Source organism: Haliotis cracherodii, unplaced genomic scaffold (assembly GCF_022045235.1).
Source record: "Haliotis cracherodii isolate W230 unplaced genomic scaffold, xgHalCrac1.p SCAF_4, whole genome shotgun sequence".
NCBI lineage: Eukaryota > Metazoa > Mollusca > Gastropoda > Lepetellida > Haliotidae > Haliotis > Haliotis cracherodii.
Genome location: NW_027266297.1, coordinates 36706732 through 36727257, shown reverse-complemented (window position 1 = coordinate 36727257; position 20526 = coordinate 36706732). Strand labels below are relative to the sequence as shown.

General features: G+C 36.9%; 1 protein-coding gene across 4 annotated transcripts in view; it reads right to left on the bottom strand.

The window, feature by feature from the left end:
- LOC139478222 (uncharacterized) overlaps positions 1-20526 on the bottom strand; it is a 50075-nt gene that overhangs the window by 18619 nt on the left and 10930 nt on the right. Inside the window, exons 1-2 of one of the 4 annotated variants that reach the window (XM_071260620.1) lie at positions 16735-16799; positions 5747-9255 (exon numbers count right to left, since the gene is read on the bottom strand). The exons of 2 other annotated variants lie outside the window; for them this stretch is intronic. In XM_071260620.1, the coding sequence (XP_071116721.1) occupies positions 6452-9151 (2700 nt within the window). In that variant the 5' untranslated portion in view covers positions 9152-9255; positions 16735-16799 and the 3' untranslated portion in view covers positions 5747-6451. Of the gene's footprint in view, positions 1-5746; positions 9256-16734; positions 16800-20526 lie in introns of those variants that run through there. One more of the 4 variants, XM_071260619.1, reaches the window with a different exon arrangement.

Below are 20526 nucleotides of genomic sequence, written 5' to 3'. Positions count from 1 at the left end.
CCACGAAAATGTTACAATATGATGTTGTATGAAAAACACGGGTCTACAAACAGGGCTTTTCATGAGAAGAACTACATCTATAAAAGTGGTATATAGAACAATCAATGTGTACCCCCCAAAAGCAAGGAGTATTTTTAATGAGGCTAAGAAAAACTAATGTTGATATATCGACTTGTGTTGTTAGTTCAGCTGGCAAATGTTATAAGTTATAGAAACCATTATTATCTACTGACAGTTATCAAATGGATGTAAACTTGAGAAGATCATAATCATAATTTCGATGTAGTGCACATAGATTAATGATTGAACTAGGGAGGCGCAGTAATATACTAAGAAATCAGAGAGTGTGTACCCAATGTAATTTAAATAAAGTGGAGGATTTATATCATGTTTTGTTAGTTTATATTAAATATTTTTTCATCCAAATATCGATAAATTGTTTTATTGATGAAATCAAAAAATACAAATATTTTTCATAACTTATCTTTGAGTGAGTGAGTGAGTGAGTGAGTGAGTGAGTGAGTGGGTTTGAGTGAGTGAGTGAGTGCGTGAATGAGTGGGTGAGTGTAGTTTTACCCCGCTTTTAGCAATATTCAAGCAAAATCAAGGCGGGGACACCAGAAATGGGCTTCACACATTGTACCTATTGTAGTATTAAGAATATAAACCACACACATTTTTCGTCCATTTCACTGCAAGTACTTCCGGGTTTGGGGTGACCTACTAATAATCACGTATAGTGACAATGAATTGGTGTACCCGAGACAACCGAGTAAATGGTTACATCACTGTATATACAATTATTATATTCAGCCCAGTGGATATTTCAAATGATGCTTAACCATGTATTTTTAACCTCATGTGTCGAGACCAGATTGAACTTACCTGAGATGAAATTGAAGAATAGTTTCCCTTTTTGAACAGTGTGCTACCTTCCTTAAATGCTTATTCCCTTTCAACAATCCGTGTGAGTATATCGTAGACGTTTCAGACGTTAACTCAGATTGATAATTGATAGTTCAGTGGCTGCGAACACACGCGGCCATGATTGAATATCGTGTACCAAGGGTAGTAACTCTTGCGGGTCCGTAGGGTTATTCAGGTGCAGCTACCTAGAATGTCGTCAAGGTGTATAAGATTACACTCATTATTTGAACGAACACTATGTCGTTTAAAGATTATCGAATATATCATAAGACATCAAGACGGGATACCACGAGAACACGTGCACTGACCGAGGTCGCTGTTACAGGTTGCGTTTTTAACATCGTCAGCTTATAATACAAAGAAACAGAATATTCACATGATCATTAACAATTTTATAAATTCTGAAATATATATTCTGATATATATACATATACATACATATATATGGGACTAAGAAATACCAGTACCCAACTAGGTATACATATAAACATATACCTAGTTGGGTAATGGTATTTACAGGTTTAGAGGGTGTGGCATGAATAGTATTTGACTAAATTGTACATACACCTCAACACTAAATTACCTTCCAGATTATATGTGTGGGATAGAAATACCGACAAGATAAGATATAACTAAAGTCCTTTTCTGTACCCCTTTATCGCCTTAACAGGTTAGTTACGATTCTACTCGTTGGGGTCCACTGCACTGTGTATTTTGAAGGATATCCAAATGGTACTCTTTCAAAGTTCACTTTAATCACATGCAGCATATGTAAAGGTCATGTCAAGTGTAGATCTTTACAGAAGAATGATCAGCAAGTTATTTTAGTTAAATAGATTTAGAATTTCACATTTTGAGAAAAAACAACATCAATACATAAAGCACAAGAAGAGGAGACAAAGGAGATATGTCATTGTCATGCCAATTTGTGCCAACATTCGACGTTTTGTTTGTTTAGTTATCGGATCCGCCGAACAAATACTCCACAATGAGAAGGACAAGCATATGTATCCATACGAGTCAGTATAACAGTAATAAAAGCATGCATAGTGATAACGGAAGGGAAGTAACACTTCGGCTTTTAGATAAACTATCAATGCATTTTCTTTACAGTACATTAAAATCATTTTATTCTTCCCATTAGCAACTAGACTTTGAATGGATCACACACAGACACACAACATGCACGCACGCACACACACGCACAAATACGGACACACCCGCATACATACAAACACACATACAAACATACATATACACCCACACCGACAGACAGACATACATACGTACGTACGTACGTACGTACGTACGTAATATACATAATATTCCAGACGTTTTAATAACTCATCCTGAGTTGTACACAATAAGCTTTTGTATTTGTATGTAGTTGGATATGTGTATATAAAATAGTGGCGAGAGCACCGATAATAAATGTGCTCACCATAGCCAAAACAAACTAAAACTGGATACTCTTTTGGAATGAAAAATATGTATGTCGCTTGAAAGTAAGCCAAGCGTATAGTCTGCTGACACGAACACTGTGGGTACAACACTGTCGTCTGGCTTCACATCTCATGTTATCAGTCGTGTAATCAGAGTGAGGTAAATGGGGATAGCGGGGAAGTCACCGTATTGGATTGTCTCGGCAGATTCGATGATCTACAGCAGTGACGTAACAGTAATAGCGTTTGGGTTAATTTTAAACTAAAGAATCTCACTTATGAAGTACCCCTGTAATAATGATCATTAACGTGAAAAGTCGTACGCATCTTCCAATATGAAAACAGATGCGCATTTGGTTGACAATAGCCAAATACTAGTGTGTCTGTCTTTTAATAATGTTTACAATACGGGACACTTAGCTAACTGTTATCCTTTGTTTTTCTATACATGTTTTGTATTGTATATAATCGCCACAGTTTCTTCCCTTTAACTCCTGGGTTGCTGTACTCTTCCTCATCTCTCTGTTCTATTTGTTTTCAATTCACTGTGTGTTTGTTGGTTGGTTTTGAAAAAAGTAATTTGTTCCAGATATCATTTGAAACATTTCTTTGGGTCTTCAAATAATAATTGGTCACTAGGAACGCTGGGTGTCCTGAAAAAATGAGTCTTGATAAGAAAAGTTACATTTAATGTTTTGAAGCAAAGCAAAATCACCTCCCCACTCCCAAAGAACATTATAGAATCGTTTCCTAATAAATACTCTTTGAAGTGGCGTTAATCCAAACGCACTCGCACCAGAATAATACATATGCTAACTTGACTGAGACACCACCAGACATATTGGCTCAAACGGCATTGCATGGGTTACGGAGTTACTGCATAAGTTAACATTGCTGATTTATTTTTCAATTTTCAAGAATGAATCAACTTACCATGACACTTATTAGAATTCGAAATACATTGGCGTAATGCCTCATAACCGCGACACAGTAAAGGTTAAAGCGCGGAAATACTGATTTAAAACTATGGCCAACATTCACAGAGCCTGTAGACACCTGACAAGTTCAGACAACATTGTGTTTACAATAAAGCATATTTTGAAAAGATAATAAACACCTCAAATACTAACCCTTGAGCTATATCTGGTAATGATTATTGTAATATTGAAATCTATGTTACAAATTGTTAGAAATCAAAACTACATATTTGAAATACAAATTCAATGAACATCCCAAATTATCACAGTATTGATGTCTTGAGACAATTAAAACATAGCTATAATTGCTACAAAATAGATTCTTAATTGATACTTTATTATCTTTTAAGATAGCCATTAAAGATTTCAAAATTCCTTGAGAGAACTATATATGCTCTTTAAGTTTTCTCTGCACATATTCTGTTTTGTTGCCATCCCTGATACCTTTATTATATTAATATCAGATGACAGATTGAACATGATTGTTATCTGTAATTCTTTTCCCCCTCAATAACCATTCAAACTTATTTGCTTTTACACTTAAAGTCATATACCCATAAAATCAAAGACAAATGAGTCACAAGTACATTAAAAATAATAAATGTATAATAATTAGAGGTAACTGTGTCATTGAAAGATAGCTATAAATGCTGACAGGTTTATTTAAAATGAATGTAATAAATTAAACAGTTATAAATAACAAAACTGGATACTATATACCAGTATTTGCAATTGATCTTGTATTGACAGATGTGCACGTGTGTTGGGGCTTATTACAGCTTACACAATGTACGTGTTTACAAAATATCATTTTAACTTCACATTAAAACAAAACCAACACAAGTGTCGCAGGGTATTATTACAACTAATAAACATACCTTTTCACTACAGGCTATTTTTACTTGTGTTTTGCCATATTTAGAAACATACATTTGAAAGTAAAAGATGAACAGCTGACAATAATTTAAAGAATTTCAAATTTTAAGAAAACAAACATCAATACTAAAAGCACAAAAAGGGGTAGACAGGGAGGGATATACTATTTATTACAACATGGGCTGTTTTCTTTGTTTAATTATTGGATCCGCTGAGGAGGTAGTTCACATTGTGAATACAAGTAATAGTTGATAGAAGCATCTTTATCCTGCCGAGTCAGTATTACAGTAGTTAAAAACAATAACAACCAACACATACATTGATAACAGAAGTGACTCTTCGTCTGTTAAAGAAATTAACAAGGCATTTGCGTTACATTTCCTTTATCAAATATTCCTGTTAACTTGCTCGTTAAATTTGGTTGTTCTTTTCCTGATGTAATTATAAAAGGTCAACGCCAAAGAACAACTAGACTTAATTTAAAACAAATCCTTCGTGATTCCGGGAAGAACATGTATCTAAAATCCCGTGCATTTCGTAAGTGTCGACGGTGGAAGGTCGGCCGGTCAGGCTCGGTGTTGTCAACAATATTGCACGTCACGTCTATCACGTCAGCATGTGAATACGTTTGTCTGGGACGGGCACATCAGTGGTTTGATTGAGCAACGTCCCACGTATTAGTTAAGTAAACTGTGACTCGAGCTCGCAGCACCTTATCTCCTGCAGATCGGCCTAATTCGAAGTGAGTTGGATTATTCCATTACAACAGTAGGTTGTCTTAATTGATCACCACATCCTCTGTGTAACAACTGGCAACATCGGAGTGTGGGACAAATGGCATGTGCAACCAATGGGAGCGAACCTTCTCACATTAGATCCACCGATCCTCATTAGTAGGCTCTAAAGATATGTTCTGGAATACTAAATGGGAATTTGGTAAGGGTAAGCCAAAAATACATTATATTGCTAAATGATATAACCAGTAATACATGCTGAGGTATTTAAATCCTCCGGGTAAGAATAGACACCAAGCAGCCTATGCTGGTTGTCACAGACGACTTAATGGATCGGGTGGTAGGACTCGGTGACTTGGTTGATAACGTGTCATCGTATCCCTACGGAGTGAACCGTTGCTCATAATATAACTCATTGTATTGTCTGGTCCAGACTCGATTATTTACATGCCGCTGTGATACAGCTGAAATATTGCTGAATGCAGCGTAAACAACAAATAAAATAACAAAACTACAATGTCAAAGTGCGACTATTAATATATCTTGAACATAATCGCGAAAAAAATACAAATGGGCATGGTTTACATTCAAAACAGATGAATATTTTTCAAATGACGTTAAATCATATAAACCTAGATCTATATTCATTTTGAAATTTGCTACAGCACTTATCATTTCAAGTGGCCTCTGCTAGCTATTGTGTTTTGTTCTGTCCGAAACATGTCTACATGTGATTGCGTTTTATGGTATAAATGTTTAAATCGTAGCTGCAAGGTTCATGACACATGAACCTTCACTTCGGTTGCTCGATTTATCACAATCTGCTCATGTTTCGTGGGCAACTATCTATGACCTGTTTCACTTAGGGCCTTCCTTCATTAAACTAAAATGCCTTCATACCACTGAAATAGCCCCCAATAGGGACGGTAGACCCTAACTTTCCCTGTCTACATATCATTTCTCATAAAAGAATGAAGCTATTTGATTAGCCAGCTGCCAGCTTGAAATAACCTATACAAGTCGGGAAGTATGGCAAAAATATCGGCATACAGACTGGGTGTACAAGAACTTTCAGCTAAAAAAACCCCGTACACACCCTTAAGTGGTTAAAGCGTTAGCCGTACCCTCGGGTTCGATTCCCCACACGGGTACAATGTGGGAAACCCATTTCTGGTGTGCCTCCGTGCTATTGCTGAAACATTGCTGAAAGCAGCGTAAAACCATACTCACTAACTCAATTATACTCACTCACACTCCGCTAATGACATATTTAACTTGTGATGTCAGACCACTGTAGAGCCTTAAGGGTATTATCACTGTTACATAGAATGACTGAATGAATGGGTAACATCGGCAGTATTTCAGCCATATCGTGGCTATCTGTTAAATAGAAAGAAGAAAGCAAAACTAACAACAAGATGAAATGTACCCATCTTAGCAAACTGAGCTTCGTCTGTGTCGGCCTTAGTCCACTCAACTAGATGGCAGTCCCGGATTAAGCTCTATCTGTTTTAAATATAATCAGTTGAGAAGAACATCTGCTAACTGCCAAGTCTGTATAACCATTGTCAGTGACAAGTACTACAACCTTTTTCTCTAAGCCTCTAAACATTTCTGGAGTTGTATAAACCACCTTGTTTTCATATCCGTATGGTTCAACCTCGTCGGTCTCGGTATCGATGTCGATTTTTTGCAGCAAACCAACCACGTCAATCCTTTTTGGTTCTCTGTCATCAAGAACAATAACATCACACAATCCTAGCTTACTGCTGGGTTTTTTGTGTTGTTCCATGATATTTTTTGATCTTTGTTCCTTGTCAGTGTGGGATTCTTGTCCCATGACACGGCCGGATGCTTGTTCCATGACATTGTCGGATCCTTGTTTGTTGGCATTGATGGGTACAAGACCAAGCTCTTGAAAATAACCACGCAATTCCTGTTGACAGTCTGTGCATTGATTAACTGTTCCTGTGTGTCCTGTGTGATCAACTGTTAGAGGGTTGGGTCCCTCAGTAGGATGCAGTTCCTTATTTGCATGTACCTTTCGGTTAATGATGCGAAGAACCATTTTTCTTTCAAATCCTGCAAGGTTTTCTTTATCCGTGAACAGGATGGCATTTCGTCTCAGAACCTCTTTAATGTCGCATGGAGTTACCAGTGGGAACTGGAGCTTTTCAAAGAAGTAGTACAGAGATGGCTTGACAACAAATATAATTTCATTTGTGTTGTCTATCATGTTTCGTTCTTTGTCTTTTCTCATTTGTTGTTTGTTGTTTTTGGCACAGTTCTTTATTTCAGTTGTGCAAATACCATGTGACCACAATAATTCTGCCAATTGTGTTTTCTTAGAAACTACCTCTGTCTCATCAGCTACGTTGGCTTCTTTGATGTAAATTTCACCACCCTTGCTAACCGTGATCTTTTTGTAAGAGAGAACATAACTTTGAGGTAGTCTGTTTGTGACAAGAATCGTTTCAGTGTTCTTCAATTCATCTGCTTTCGATTTGAATTGTTCCTCTGTATAGTCTATCATGTTTCTTAATTCTTTAAAGGGACATTTCAGAGCTTCCAACCATTGAATAATGTCCGTTTTCTCTGACATTGCATTCACAACAGTCACATCGGACCATTTAAGTGAACGGGGTGGAGATTGTGATGACAGTCCGAGCTCCTCAAAGAAATTTTGTACTCCTTCTAAATTGAGTGTTTCTTCACGCTGTTCAGTCGTCTTGCAGCTTTGAAAGATCGAAGGGGGGCATCTCAAGACTTTGTGGAGAACAGCTATTGCAAACCCTCGAAAGATGTCTCCAAGGCTTGGTTTCAGATTGTCATCTCTCTCGCAACTCATTATTGCCCAAATGAAGCGTTCGTTGGGGTAACTGTTGATAACGTTCTTTAAAGTTTGATCATTCTCAAGACTGGAGGGAACCTCGTCAATAAATACATGCCGTTCTTCCTCTGCACACCTCTGCAACATCGTTGTTAGTTTCGAATGGTCATCCACTTGCTCAATTATCATGTTGTTAGACATGAAAGGAGTCATGTCACATCTGATAGAATCTGCCAAAACCTCAAGTAGTGGAGATTTGGCCATGCTGATGATACATATTTTCTGAGCTATCATTTCTCTAGCTTTTAGAATAAGCATTGTTGTTTTGCCACATCCATGCTGACCACGAATAATGAGTTTTGGCAAATGATTATTCAGGATGTAAATCTGCTGTGGTGAGAGCGTAATGTTCATGTAACGATTTCCTATTTCTGTGATAACTTCAGCTGGAGATCGAATTGATTCCCGAAGTTGATTCATTGGTGCTTTTACTGTTGATTTGTACCCAACGTATTTCGCCACAACACGGCAGTAATCAGCAAATGATAAAAAACCTGTGCATTGTTTTGTTTCCTCTGTCCACCATTGTTTTAAATTGCTTTCCCTTTCTTCACGTCCCTCAGAATGACAAGGCAAATGGCAATCCAGTAGACAACCAGGTATAGATTTCTTCACATTTGGTAATGCAACAATGGCCGATTTGGATCCCCTATAGTCCTTGAAATTGTCACTGAAAAACGTTATGTCTCTTTCTAGCTGATCTCTAGCCTTTTTAAGTCTCTTATGGTAATTAGAATTATCACAGCCTTTAACTTGAATGAAGAAGATTCCATACTTAAAATGAATTATAACAATGTCATGTTCTCCCTTTTCCTTGCTTAATTTTTTGTCATCTGGAGGTGGTTCATCTTCTTGGTTACAGAAGTATCTAAAGTGATATGGAGCGAGTATGAAAGCTGGGTTCTCTTCAGTTTTGAGTAGCCATTCTAAACTGTCAGCGACTCGCTTTTCAGCATTGTCGCCTCGTATTTTTCCTTCAGGCAGTATCCATTCAGGGAATGTTTCATTGTGTGATGTATAGTTTTGTACTCTGTCTTTATTGAATCCTACTGGGGAAGTACCAATGAATGTCCAGGGCACTCTGTATACCTTTTCGTTGCAATCTGGGTGGTTTTCCTTTAGATATTTGATATATGCCTCATGAGCAGGCATACATCCACCCTCGCTTGATGGATCGCGTATGTCAAGGTTTCCTATAGAATTTGTAAGAGATGCGACTTCATCTGAGTCATTACTATTCGTCTCTGTACATGGCATAGATGTGCCGGGTACATTTTCATTTGAGGTGCTTTTCCTTTTACTCATTTCCCCGCTTCCACCCCGAAATTATATCAAGACTTTGGGGATGGCAGGGGTTAGGTTAGGTACTATCGATATGGGCGGTGTCCTTCAGTCCCAACAGTCATGGCCTGAAACATAATTATAATAAACAAATGAACATAAATTGCAATATTAATAACTTATTCTGAACAACATGAACTATAGTTTATTTTATTTGTTGCTTTACATCGCAGTCAGCAATATTGAGTCAATGTCCTAACAGCCTGTAAATAGTCGAGTCTGTCAAACCAATAATATATGTTATGAATGGTGCTCCTCGTCGCCAGGGTACAGTAGCACATAATACATTAAGTCACGCGAACTGAAACAAAATCCAATTTAGTTGTCTCTTACCACGAAAAATGACAAAAACGTTTCCATAATCACAAGAAATTTCCTCTCAAGAAGAGTCTATTGTACGATTCCGACTGTATCATGAGCATTTGTTTATGAATAGATACAATTAGGGATGATACTTGGTAATGTGAAAATGTGAGCGTATCCTACCCCACTGGTGGCACTCGTCACAAACATATACAAATGTAACTTTATTGTCTACCTGACACAACCCCATGTGAATACATGGTAAAGTCAAAATAGCGAATTTGATCAATCATATTTTTCATCCTCCACTGAATTTAGATAACATTGGATATACAATCTCTGATTTCTAGAGTATATTATTGTGCTTCCCTTCTTCAATCATTAATCTTTGTGAAATACATCTACATTCTGATAATGATGTTCAAAACATTGTCAGATTTACATCCGTTAAATAGCATATAAAATAGTATATAATTATATTGGTTTGAATAACTCATAATAGCAACATTTACTAGATGCTGTAGAATTCACTGCATATCGCTTGAGAGTAAGACAAGCGTATCGTCTGATGACGGGAGCGGCATGTGTTGTCAGGCTTGTCTTGCACTGACAATTTATATACTCACATCTCACGTTATCAGTCGTGTAATCAGAGTGAGGTAAATGGGGATAGCGGGGAAGTCGCAGTACTGGATTGTCTGGGCAGATTCGATGGTCTACAGCAGTGACGTAACAGTAATAGCGTTTGGGTTAATTTTAGACTAAAGAATCACTCACTTATGAAGAGCCCCTGTAATAATGATCATTAACGTGAAAAGTCGTACGCATCTTACAATATGAAAACAGATGGGCATTTGGTTGACATTAGCCAAATACCAGTGTCTGACACTTTCATGTTCGTGCTATAAAATGGCATTAAATAAGTTTGCAATACCGTAAGTGAAGATGCCATAAAGGTCAAACTATAAAGCAAACTACAATGAAATACGAATTATGACTGTTTGACTGATCCATATAAACTTATTGTAATACATAATTAGACGTCATTTTTGGTGACAATAGTTCAAGAATGAATAACATCAATATATTGAAATCAGCAAATATATTCATTTATAAGTACCCATGCATGTCGTAAGTCACATGCCCACATAAATACTCCACATAACATGATGTTTCTTGTGTATTTTCCCCAACCGAAATGAGGACAAAATAAATAAGTTGGGATATCGCACTCATACCTTAACACACCGCCTTGTATAAAGTCTCTGTCTAAAGACAGTAGTTAAACAGCGCGTTGGTTCCGCTCGATGGTTTCCATATAAAAAAGAACAGTTTGTGATTGCTTTTGTGCATGGTTACGTGAGCGGTATGTCAGTTTCCCGGGTAGAGAGAGGTTTCTTGGAAAGCTGTGACCTATTTTTCAAACGTTCTAAAAATAGCGGCGCTGTCGTATGAACTTATGTCCCATGTCTGAGGGGATGAATGTTAAATCGCTGATCGGGAGCCATGACAGCAGATGTGGTGAGGTGAAATGAAATATAACGTCACATGCGTTCACAACTATCGCATGAAGTACAAAATCTCATTGAACTAAGCCGTATACGGGTATCCAAACAGCAAGACAATAAGATCATTATATAATGTTACAGGCCTTCAAGAATCTTTACCTACAGAGTAAACAGTCTCCACTAGGATTTGTTTGCTCGTTGTGCTTTTGAGTGTATCCGGAATATGAATTGCATATCAATGGTACACAGTCGGCAATGTTCGTTACTTTCCGCCCTTCCGAACTTCGTGTTTTGGGGCCATATTTGAATAACTATAATAATTCATATCGTGGTAAATGTTTTCATATCATCTTATAGTAAGTTTAAGAGCATATATACTAGTATATAACAAATATAACCGTAAGGCCACTGAATAGCATGCCTGTTCATCACCTTGAGAGAAAAGACGATTATATTTCAAAGAGTATTGTGTGGTCGAACTGACATCCGTGTAAATAAAAGGTATGGTATCAAATACATACGAGCCGCAACAGCTTATTGTACTCGTATGAATGTTTGACTTGAAATGTAATAAAAAAAAGGATGTGAACAATATCATGGCCTTTATAGATTTGTTTGTTTCAGGGTGAACACATCAAACCTCATGTCAAGGTAAAGACACCTAAATATCTCATTCATCGTGTGTGTACAACACATTCAAAATTACTGGGTATGCTGTGAATTAAAGAAATTAAAGTTTGCTACATTTCAAATTAAAAACCAACCATCTATTCAGTATAATTCTTTTAATTTCTTAAAACTATCAGTGTGAAAAGAAATACTCATTTGCACATTTACAAGAAGATACAATTATTGTTCAGTGTAAAAATATCACAATTAGAGCAGTTATGTTATGGACATGAACTGTGAAGGCCTTGAATTGCTTTTGTCCGACTGCAAACTTGTAGACTTGCTAACCCTACGCCCAAACATAAAGTATTAAGATCTATATCCGACATCGAACTCGTGAGATGCTCCTCAAGAAATTGGATAAAAGATGTGAATGGACTCATCTGGTGAAAATATTCACGTGGTAGCAGGATATGATGGAATACATAATCAGAGTTGCTGTTACTGTTAGTCTTACCATATACAATGATATCCCAGGTGAAATACACGAGGAATATCAATGAACTAAAAATACAAATAAAAGAACATAACTCTGTCACACATAGCGTATTTGAGTGAATGTTATTTCACTGGGATAATACTTTACATTTGAGTAAATTCTCATTATTGAATTTTATACCATATTTGCGTCTCCGAGCAGTGATAATCTGAGGAAGTGTACACGTTATCACCAAAACTCACTTGTCCTGACCGTGAACTGGTGTACCCGAAACAACCGAGTAAGCGGTTACATTATTGCATTTATAATAATTATAATAGACGCAGTTGATGTGTCAAGTCATTCTCATATTGTCACTGAACTTACCATATGATTGAAGAAAATTGTTTCTGGGTTTCTTTCCGCAATTATTTATTCCCATTCAACAACTATTGTGAGTATTTCGTGCGTGTTTGTAACGGAGGGAGGTAACTGATTGAAGTTCAGTGGCCGCGAACACAAGCGGCCGTGATGAAATATTGTGAAATCTATGAATGAAAAGTGTGTTAAGGGGAGTAACTCTTGCGGGATACATAGGGATACATATGTGCAGTTACTCAGCACGCAGCATGTGTAAGATTACACTCGTTATTACAGTATATAATAATAATGGTTTGTATAGTTTATAATAACAACATTTACTAGATGCATCACCATCAGAAGTCCACTTTTTGGACGTACATATCAACAAATTTCAGAAACCATCAACAATTATATTTTCCAATACGAACAGCATTTCATTTGTTCAATTAAAGGAAAGCGTTGCAGAACGTGGACTTGGCAGCTCATGATATAAATTCCACTTCTTGTGGCTGCTCCCAACCTGTAGTCAAATAATCAAAGGTGACTTCTTCAATGTTGACAATAACAATCTTCATCAGTTATTCAAATAGAGACCGAAATATCGTAAGCAGCCTCCTACTAATTGGGATCACAACTTTAAAATCATTATAGATGCTGTCGAAGCATATGCCAAAATATGGGCCAAAGGAGGAACCTGTTGAATGTCTTTCAGGGTGGATGAAGTCAGTGCGTCACGTTGTCATTGGTAGAAAGCACAAACATAAAAAGAGGAAATTGAATTGGAATAAACCCATTCCTTCACAGCCAGCTGTCATACTAAGTTTGGCTGTCCCCCATGATAAGTTCGTAGTTGTTCCCATTGACAAGGCTTCAAATAACATAACCATTATATGTAAGCATCACTATATTTATTGTTTGGTCAAAGAACTTGGTATAAATAACGTATCCAATAATGCCACATGGATCAACAAACAAAGCAACAGGTTGGACAGGTTTGAGGTAGATTTGGGTGGAGGAGGGGGCAATAAATACACATTGTGAGGTGGGGAAGGGAAAGGTGCTTGACGTGACTGACACAATTTCTCACTTATTTACACGCTACCATCTCAATAAAGTATTACCACTATGAATAATTCATGTGGGGTCTATCTTCAGTACAATTAAAGGGGAAGTTTACACGCAAAAATCACTTTCATTTTTATTTCAACAAAACGCATTTTTTGAATTACTTAGTATCAGTGTTTGACAATATATATACGGGTTTTTCTCACAGTGAAAGTACGAAGCTCACAATAAGTGTGAAAATATCATGCCGTTATGAGGCCTTGGTTGTCCGAGCTAAACAGGCCTGAGTTATCCCCCTAAGATTATGGCGTATTTGGTGCCAGTTTATGGTGAGACAACATGGCATCCGATACATTGCCTGATCCGACGTTCCCATGACCCGTCAAGAAATCGCAAAACCATACCATTATATCGATTAAAAATATGAAAGCATCCAACTATCTAACTGTGTGTGACTTGTGATAGTTTCTATTTTCTTAAACAATTATACTTTCTCAGGTTACATCTCTCCTTGGGGTAGGATAATAAAACATACCAGACTTCCATGACAACTCAAAGCGCGGCTATTCAACACACTTCTACTTTGTTCAGTTGGTTTGATTTTCCTCACCCACGTATAGACGCGGGTTTTGGGTGGTAACGTCGCTTTGCTGCATAAATATAGTTGGATTAGTAGATAACATGTTACTTTCGATATATTTTATCCACAGCGATATGCCATACTCAGTAACCCTTTTAGCCAGTTATCACAAGGAGACAACATGGGTTTTTCTCAATTTTCCTCAGGTGAATGGACTCGTCTGGACGTTATGTTCACGTGGAGGCAAGATATTATTGAACTATTGTTGTTATTGTTAGTCTTTACATACACTATGACAATTACGTCCCTTAGGTAGGGGCTGTACGTGTAAGTCGTTTACAGTTTTTTTTAAATATTTCAAGTTAAGATTATCTTCTGGGCTAAAAATCTCCCTCCGAGTTATAATATGTGTATCAGTCGACATCTGAAGAGCGAGGATTGGCTGTTGTATTTACCATCGAGGGCATAGACAGATCGACACGGACGAATGGTTTACCGGCTTATATTTTGTACAGTATTACTGCTTATGGTAAGGCACAGGTATGACTGTTGCTCCCAAAAGCAGTGTATACAAGACAGGGTTAACTGTCTGCCACGCTTTGATATGGAAATGAGTTTGCATCACTAATTAGAGCAGTTCGAAAACCAGACAGCTACAATGGCGATCTATCAAATACTTGTCCTCGTTACATAGCCTTATATACCATTTGGTGATGCAAGTCATCAAGGGATAAAATAAAAAATGAAATAACTTTTAGGAAGGATGATATGGGATGGCTTATGTGTGAAGTCACATAATGACAAAAGCAAATATACAACGTCAATATCAAAGATATAACGTACCCGTCTCGATTATCCGACGAAACAGGTCCCATTGGGCGTAAAAGGCAAATAGCGGTGAAAATTATGAATGAATCATTGAAAGTCAGTGATTACACCAGATGTTCGTGAAAAGAGTAAGCATGTCCTGTCCTCCAGGACAAATATCACAAGGGAAGAACAGAATATAATCCGATTGGATGTTTATGCGGTTGATGAAAAAGTGGACCATGTTGTAAACTATAATTATAAACTGTGGTTTCCCAGAATGAAGTTATACGTTTTTGCAAGCCTGATTCATTGGGATGACAAGATAAATACTCTTAGTTTACGTGAACGCTTTACATCTAAACGTTATACTGTTGTAAATGATTTAACGTGGTCGCAGAGGCAAAAATAAGGAGGTGTAAAAGTGAGAAACCGAATAGACATTACTTCTTTAAAGGCCGGAAAATGGCTCTCTTTACATGAAATGAAATCTTCTTAGAAAGAGCATGCTCGATTGTTTCTCAAAAGCTGTGAAATATTGACACCAAAGGCTTGATCTGCTGGAATTGTGCTCAACATAAAGGAAACTTTGACTTATGGATAGTCATCTCTCTTGTCATACATTCTTGTGGATAGTTTTTGTCACTCTTTAAGCATATATATACTAGGAAATAGGAACAGATGAGGTGGTGTCATTTACGTGTAGGTCAAGTGGATAAATCTATGGGAGGGAATTGGCTGTTTGACCAAAGTTATTTTAAATTTAAATGGGATTATGGAAAGGAAGGAGTTTTTTTCTGGATAACTTTTTTTCCTATACCTTTTCATGAAGTTTTACATTTTTATGTCAATATACATATTGCCTGATCTTGACATTGGCTGTTACACATACGGGGTAAGCATTGGGATTTGAAATTATTGTTGACTTTTCTGAAATCATTGATTCAGTATGTCGAAGTAAGTGATGGTTTTTGTTTCATTCTCACAGAATAAGTAACACACTGAGAAAATTAGTATGAAATATCTATCAAGATGTAAAATCTGGTGTTACAAATACATTATTATCTACTGACAGTTATTTAATGGATGTAAACTTGAGAATATCATAATCATAATTTCGATGTAGTGCACATAGATTAATGATTTGACTAGGGAGTCTCAGTAATATACTAAGATTATAGAGGGTTGTACTCAATACAATTCAGTGGAGGATTAATATCATGTTTTGTTAGTTTCTACTGAATATATTAACTTGAGAAAACATATCTAAAACAGTTCTATTTTTCCATACAAATATCGATCAATTGTTCTATTGATGAAATCAAACAATACAAATATTTTTCACAACTTATCTATGAGTGAGGGAGTGAGTGAGTATAGTTTTACCCCGCTTTTAGCATTATTCAAGCAAAATCAAGGCTGGGACACCAGAGATGGTCTTCAAACATTGTACATGTACAATGACATCCCAGGTGAAATACAGGAGAAATAGCAATGAACTAAATTCTTATTTTAAGGGACATAACTCATGTCACACATAATGTCTTTGAGTGAATGAGTGAATTTTTTCGTCTGCGGTTTTTGCGAAATGTAGGCGTTATATACAAACAGACCCTCAAAGTTCATTCTTCATCCATTTCACTGCAAGTACTTCCGGGTTTGGGGTGACCTACTAATAATCACGTATAGTGACCATGAATTGGTGTACCCGAGACAACCGAGTAAATGGTTACATCACTGTATATACAATTATTATATTCAGCGTAGTGGATATTTCAAATCATGCTTAACCATGTATTTTTAAACTCATGTGTCGAGATCAGATTGAACTTACCTGAGATGAAATTGAAGAATAGTTTCCCTATTTGAACAGTGTACAACCTTCCTTAATTGCTTATTCTCTTTCAACAATCCGTGTGAGTATATCGTAGACGTTTTTAACTCAGAGAGATAATTGATAGTTCAGTGGCTGCGAACACACGCGGCCATGATTGAATATCGTGTACCAAGGGTAGTAACTCTTGTGGGTCCGTAGGGTTATTCAGGTGCAGCTACCTAGAATGTCGTCAAGGTGTATAAGATTACACTCAATATTTGAACGAACACTATGTCGTTTAAAGATTATCGAATATATCATAAGACATCAAGACGGGATACCACGAGAACACGTGCACTGACCGTGGTCGCTGTTACAGGTCGCGTTTTTAATGTCGTTAGCATATAAAACACACTGACAGAATATTCACATGATCAACAACAATTCTTAAAATTCTGAAATATATATTCTGGAATATATATTTACCAAAGGAAATTCCAAGTTACGCATTTGATAATCGGTCCGAGGGTTGGGCGTTGTCATGAGACATTTCACAACATGAAATATAAAATCAAGACGACATACGCCACACATATATCGAAACAACTGAACAACAACAGCATAATAATAATATTTAGAATATTACATATCTTCAATAAAATTTTGACCATTATGTTAGATATTCCAAATACACATGAGGGCGCACATTTTGCTAGTATGATTTGGAGTTATTCATCACACCACAAGTCCCTCCCGTGACCTGCACGAAGTCTCCCATCGGTTAATACGACAAACCAATCACAAAGCACGTGGAGATTGAAGTACTTTGATAAAAATAATCCTGAGTACCTAAATCAATTATGGCATTGTGTGATCATTTTGAAAAACTGTAAACTACATACATGTATCGTCATTTCTACTTTACAAAGTAGATGGATAATATAATTGTTGATGTTAACACAGGGTCATGCACGGTGAAAATTCAAATGTGTGTTTTTTTACATTCAGTTAACGGCACATAACTGCGATATTCATCTCTGACGATCTGTTTGGCTTTCCAAATTTAACTCAGTTTAATATCCATTAAGATTTGTACTAAGAGGTGATAAATATTTTCAAGTAACTGAAAAAGCCACCAGTTACAAATTATGTAACTAATTAACTTTAATGAAAGATATTGGGTTTACATTTCAGTCCTTTGGTGGCGTTTTAAGAGTTAATAAAGATCATAAAAGCTTAATTTGAAGACAACGTAGGCTGATGTTCCTCGGGCCTTTCATATACAATATATTCATATTGATATTTCACAAGGGGTATGTCAGCTACATGTAGGTTAAGTTTAGACAACTACTGGTAATCCAGGATAAGTTGGATTGTGACCTGACGATTAACCACATGTGACTAGGTATGAGGTCCACCCACTGGCTCGTCCAATTGTAAAGAGAGGGGTAGCGGGTGATCCGCGACAATATACTATGGATATGTGCGTTTCCTGTCTCTGCTAACAACGAGTTTAAGTGGCGAGTTCAATAGCACATAACTGTATGTACTGATGTGAGGTATACGATGACTGTAAATAGTGACAGCAGTTTTGCATAGATAATAACAATTGAGAAGTATCATGACAATGAAGGGAATTTATTTGCAGCTAAAATAGTATACTTTTTGAATAGTGTCGTGTCGTTCATCAAATGATTATGAATGTTGAGACCTTAACGTAGTGATAGTTGACACAGTGACGTACTCCTTGATTAATCCCGGTTCATCCCGATTATGTTTCTAGGTTTGTCATCACCTTACGTGGTAAACGTCAGAGACCTGCATCACTTCGGGCTTTCCTCCAACATTAAGCAGACACGTCGCGACTGGAATGATGTTAAAAGCGGCGTTAAACCCAACTCACTCACTCAAAATGCGATTTTGTTATGAGGTTTTGGTCATATTATCTACAGGTTGGTAGAAGTATGATGAGTCTGGGCAGTCACAAGTAGTGGAATGAGATCATGAGCTGCCAAGTCCACGTCCTGTAACACTTTCTCTACAATTGAACAACCTACATGATATGGTGTTCGTATAGGAAAATGAAAATGTTGGTGGTTCTTGAAACTTGAAATACTGTCGGACATTTTGGGAAACTAATTGGGTCATTAACTGTTACACAACTTATCTCTCATGGAATCTGTACTTTGTAGAAGTCTGGGAAAGCCATGTCCTCCCTAGGTTTAGTGGAGCATTCGTTTTCGAATGGTCGTCGCAATGTTATGATTCCAAATTATGAATGTTACCACATTCACTATCATTGAATCGATTAAAATGGAAGTGCAAATATTATTTCCATGTCGGAATCTAAGTTCAACATTCCACAGAGCATTCATCTTTTCCAAAATGTGTGGATACAATATATTCTGATACTATATACTTTCTCAGTGCAGCACACTAGGTTACTCTCTCCTTGGAGCGGGCCAGTCTGATGTGGGTAGTGTTGCAATACGCGACAGACTTCCATCACAACACTTGTCTATTCAACACACATCTGCTTTGTTCAGTTGAGTTCACTTTCCTTATCCACGAATAGCCGCGAGATTTGGGTGGCATTGGTGAACATAGCTTCGCTGGAGATAGTTGGATTGGTATGTAAGATATTACTTTCGATATATTTCATGTACTGTTATCATAAGTAGTTAGTAACCCTTTGGCAAGTTAATATTTATCACACGGAGACAACAAGCGTTTTTCATATATAACCATGATATCTATATACCATGGACTATCGATGGGTAACTTAACCTCAGGAACTTCTAGGAACACACTTGATAGTAACTTTAAGGGTTGGAGGTTGTCTTGTGACTTTTCTTTAATCTGACGTAATCATATGACATACAATATTAAGTTAAAAATAAAGCTTACAAAGATATGTTTTGTTTGTTGTTTAACGCCACACTCAGCAATATTCCAGCTATATGACGGCGGTCTGTTAATAATCGAGTCTTGACCAGACAATCCAGTGATTGACATCATGACCACCGATCAACGCGATTTGGATACGATGACATGCATCAACCAAATCAGCGAGCTGACCACCTGATCCAGTTAGTCGCCTCTTACGAAAAGCATAGTCGCCTTTTATCAGCAATCATAGTTTGCTGAAGAACTATTCTACCCCGGATCTTCACGGGTCACAAAGATATGTAAACAACAACATAATGGTTATAATATTATAGAATATATAAATTAAATGTTACCTGCCTTCAAAAATCTTTGACAAAAGTTTAAACATTCTCAATAAGGAAATTAAATTATGATATTTTACATTTGTGGAAACTCTCATTATTGAATGTAATAGCATATCTGCGTCTGCGTGCAGTAATAAAATGAGGAAGGGCTCAAGTTTTTTCCTCGACCTTCTCACTACAACTACTTCCTGGGATATATATACCGTAGTGACCGTGAGATGGTGTACCCGATATAACTGGTTACATCACTGGATGCATTTTCTAATCAACGTAGTTTATATTTCATAAACTATGCAGATATTGTAATGCATTTATAATCTCCATTGTCAAGACAAAGTGTCACTGAACTTAACTGAAAATGGAAGAAAATGACTGAAAAATAGTTTCCCCCTTTTAAAGCAGTAAATTTCCAAAAGAAATCAGTTTCCCAAATGTGCGACAATATTTCAAGTTTTGAGAACCATCAATAGTTTCATTTTCCTTCTTGAACATCGTTTCATACAAGTTTTTCGTGTGTAGACGTGTTGCTGAACGTGGAACTGGCAGCTCGTGAAGTAAATTCCACTACTTGAGGTTG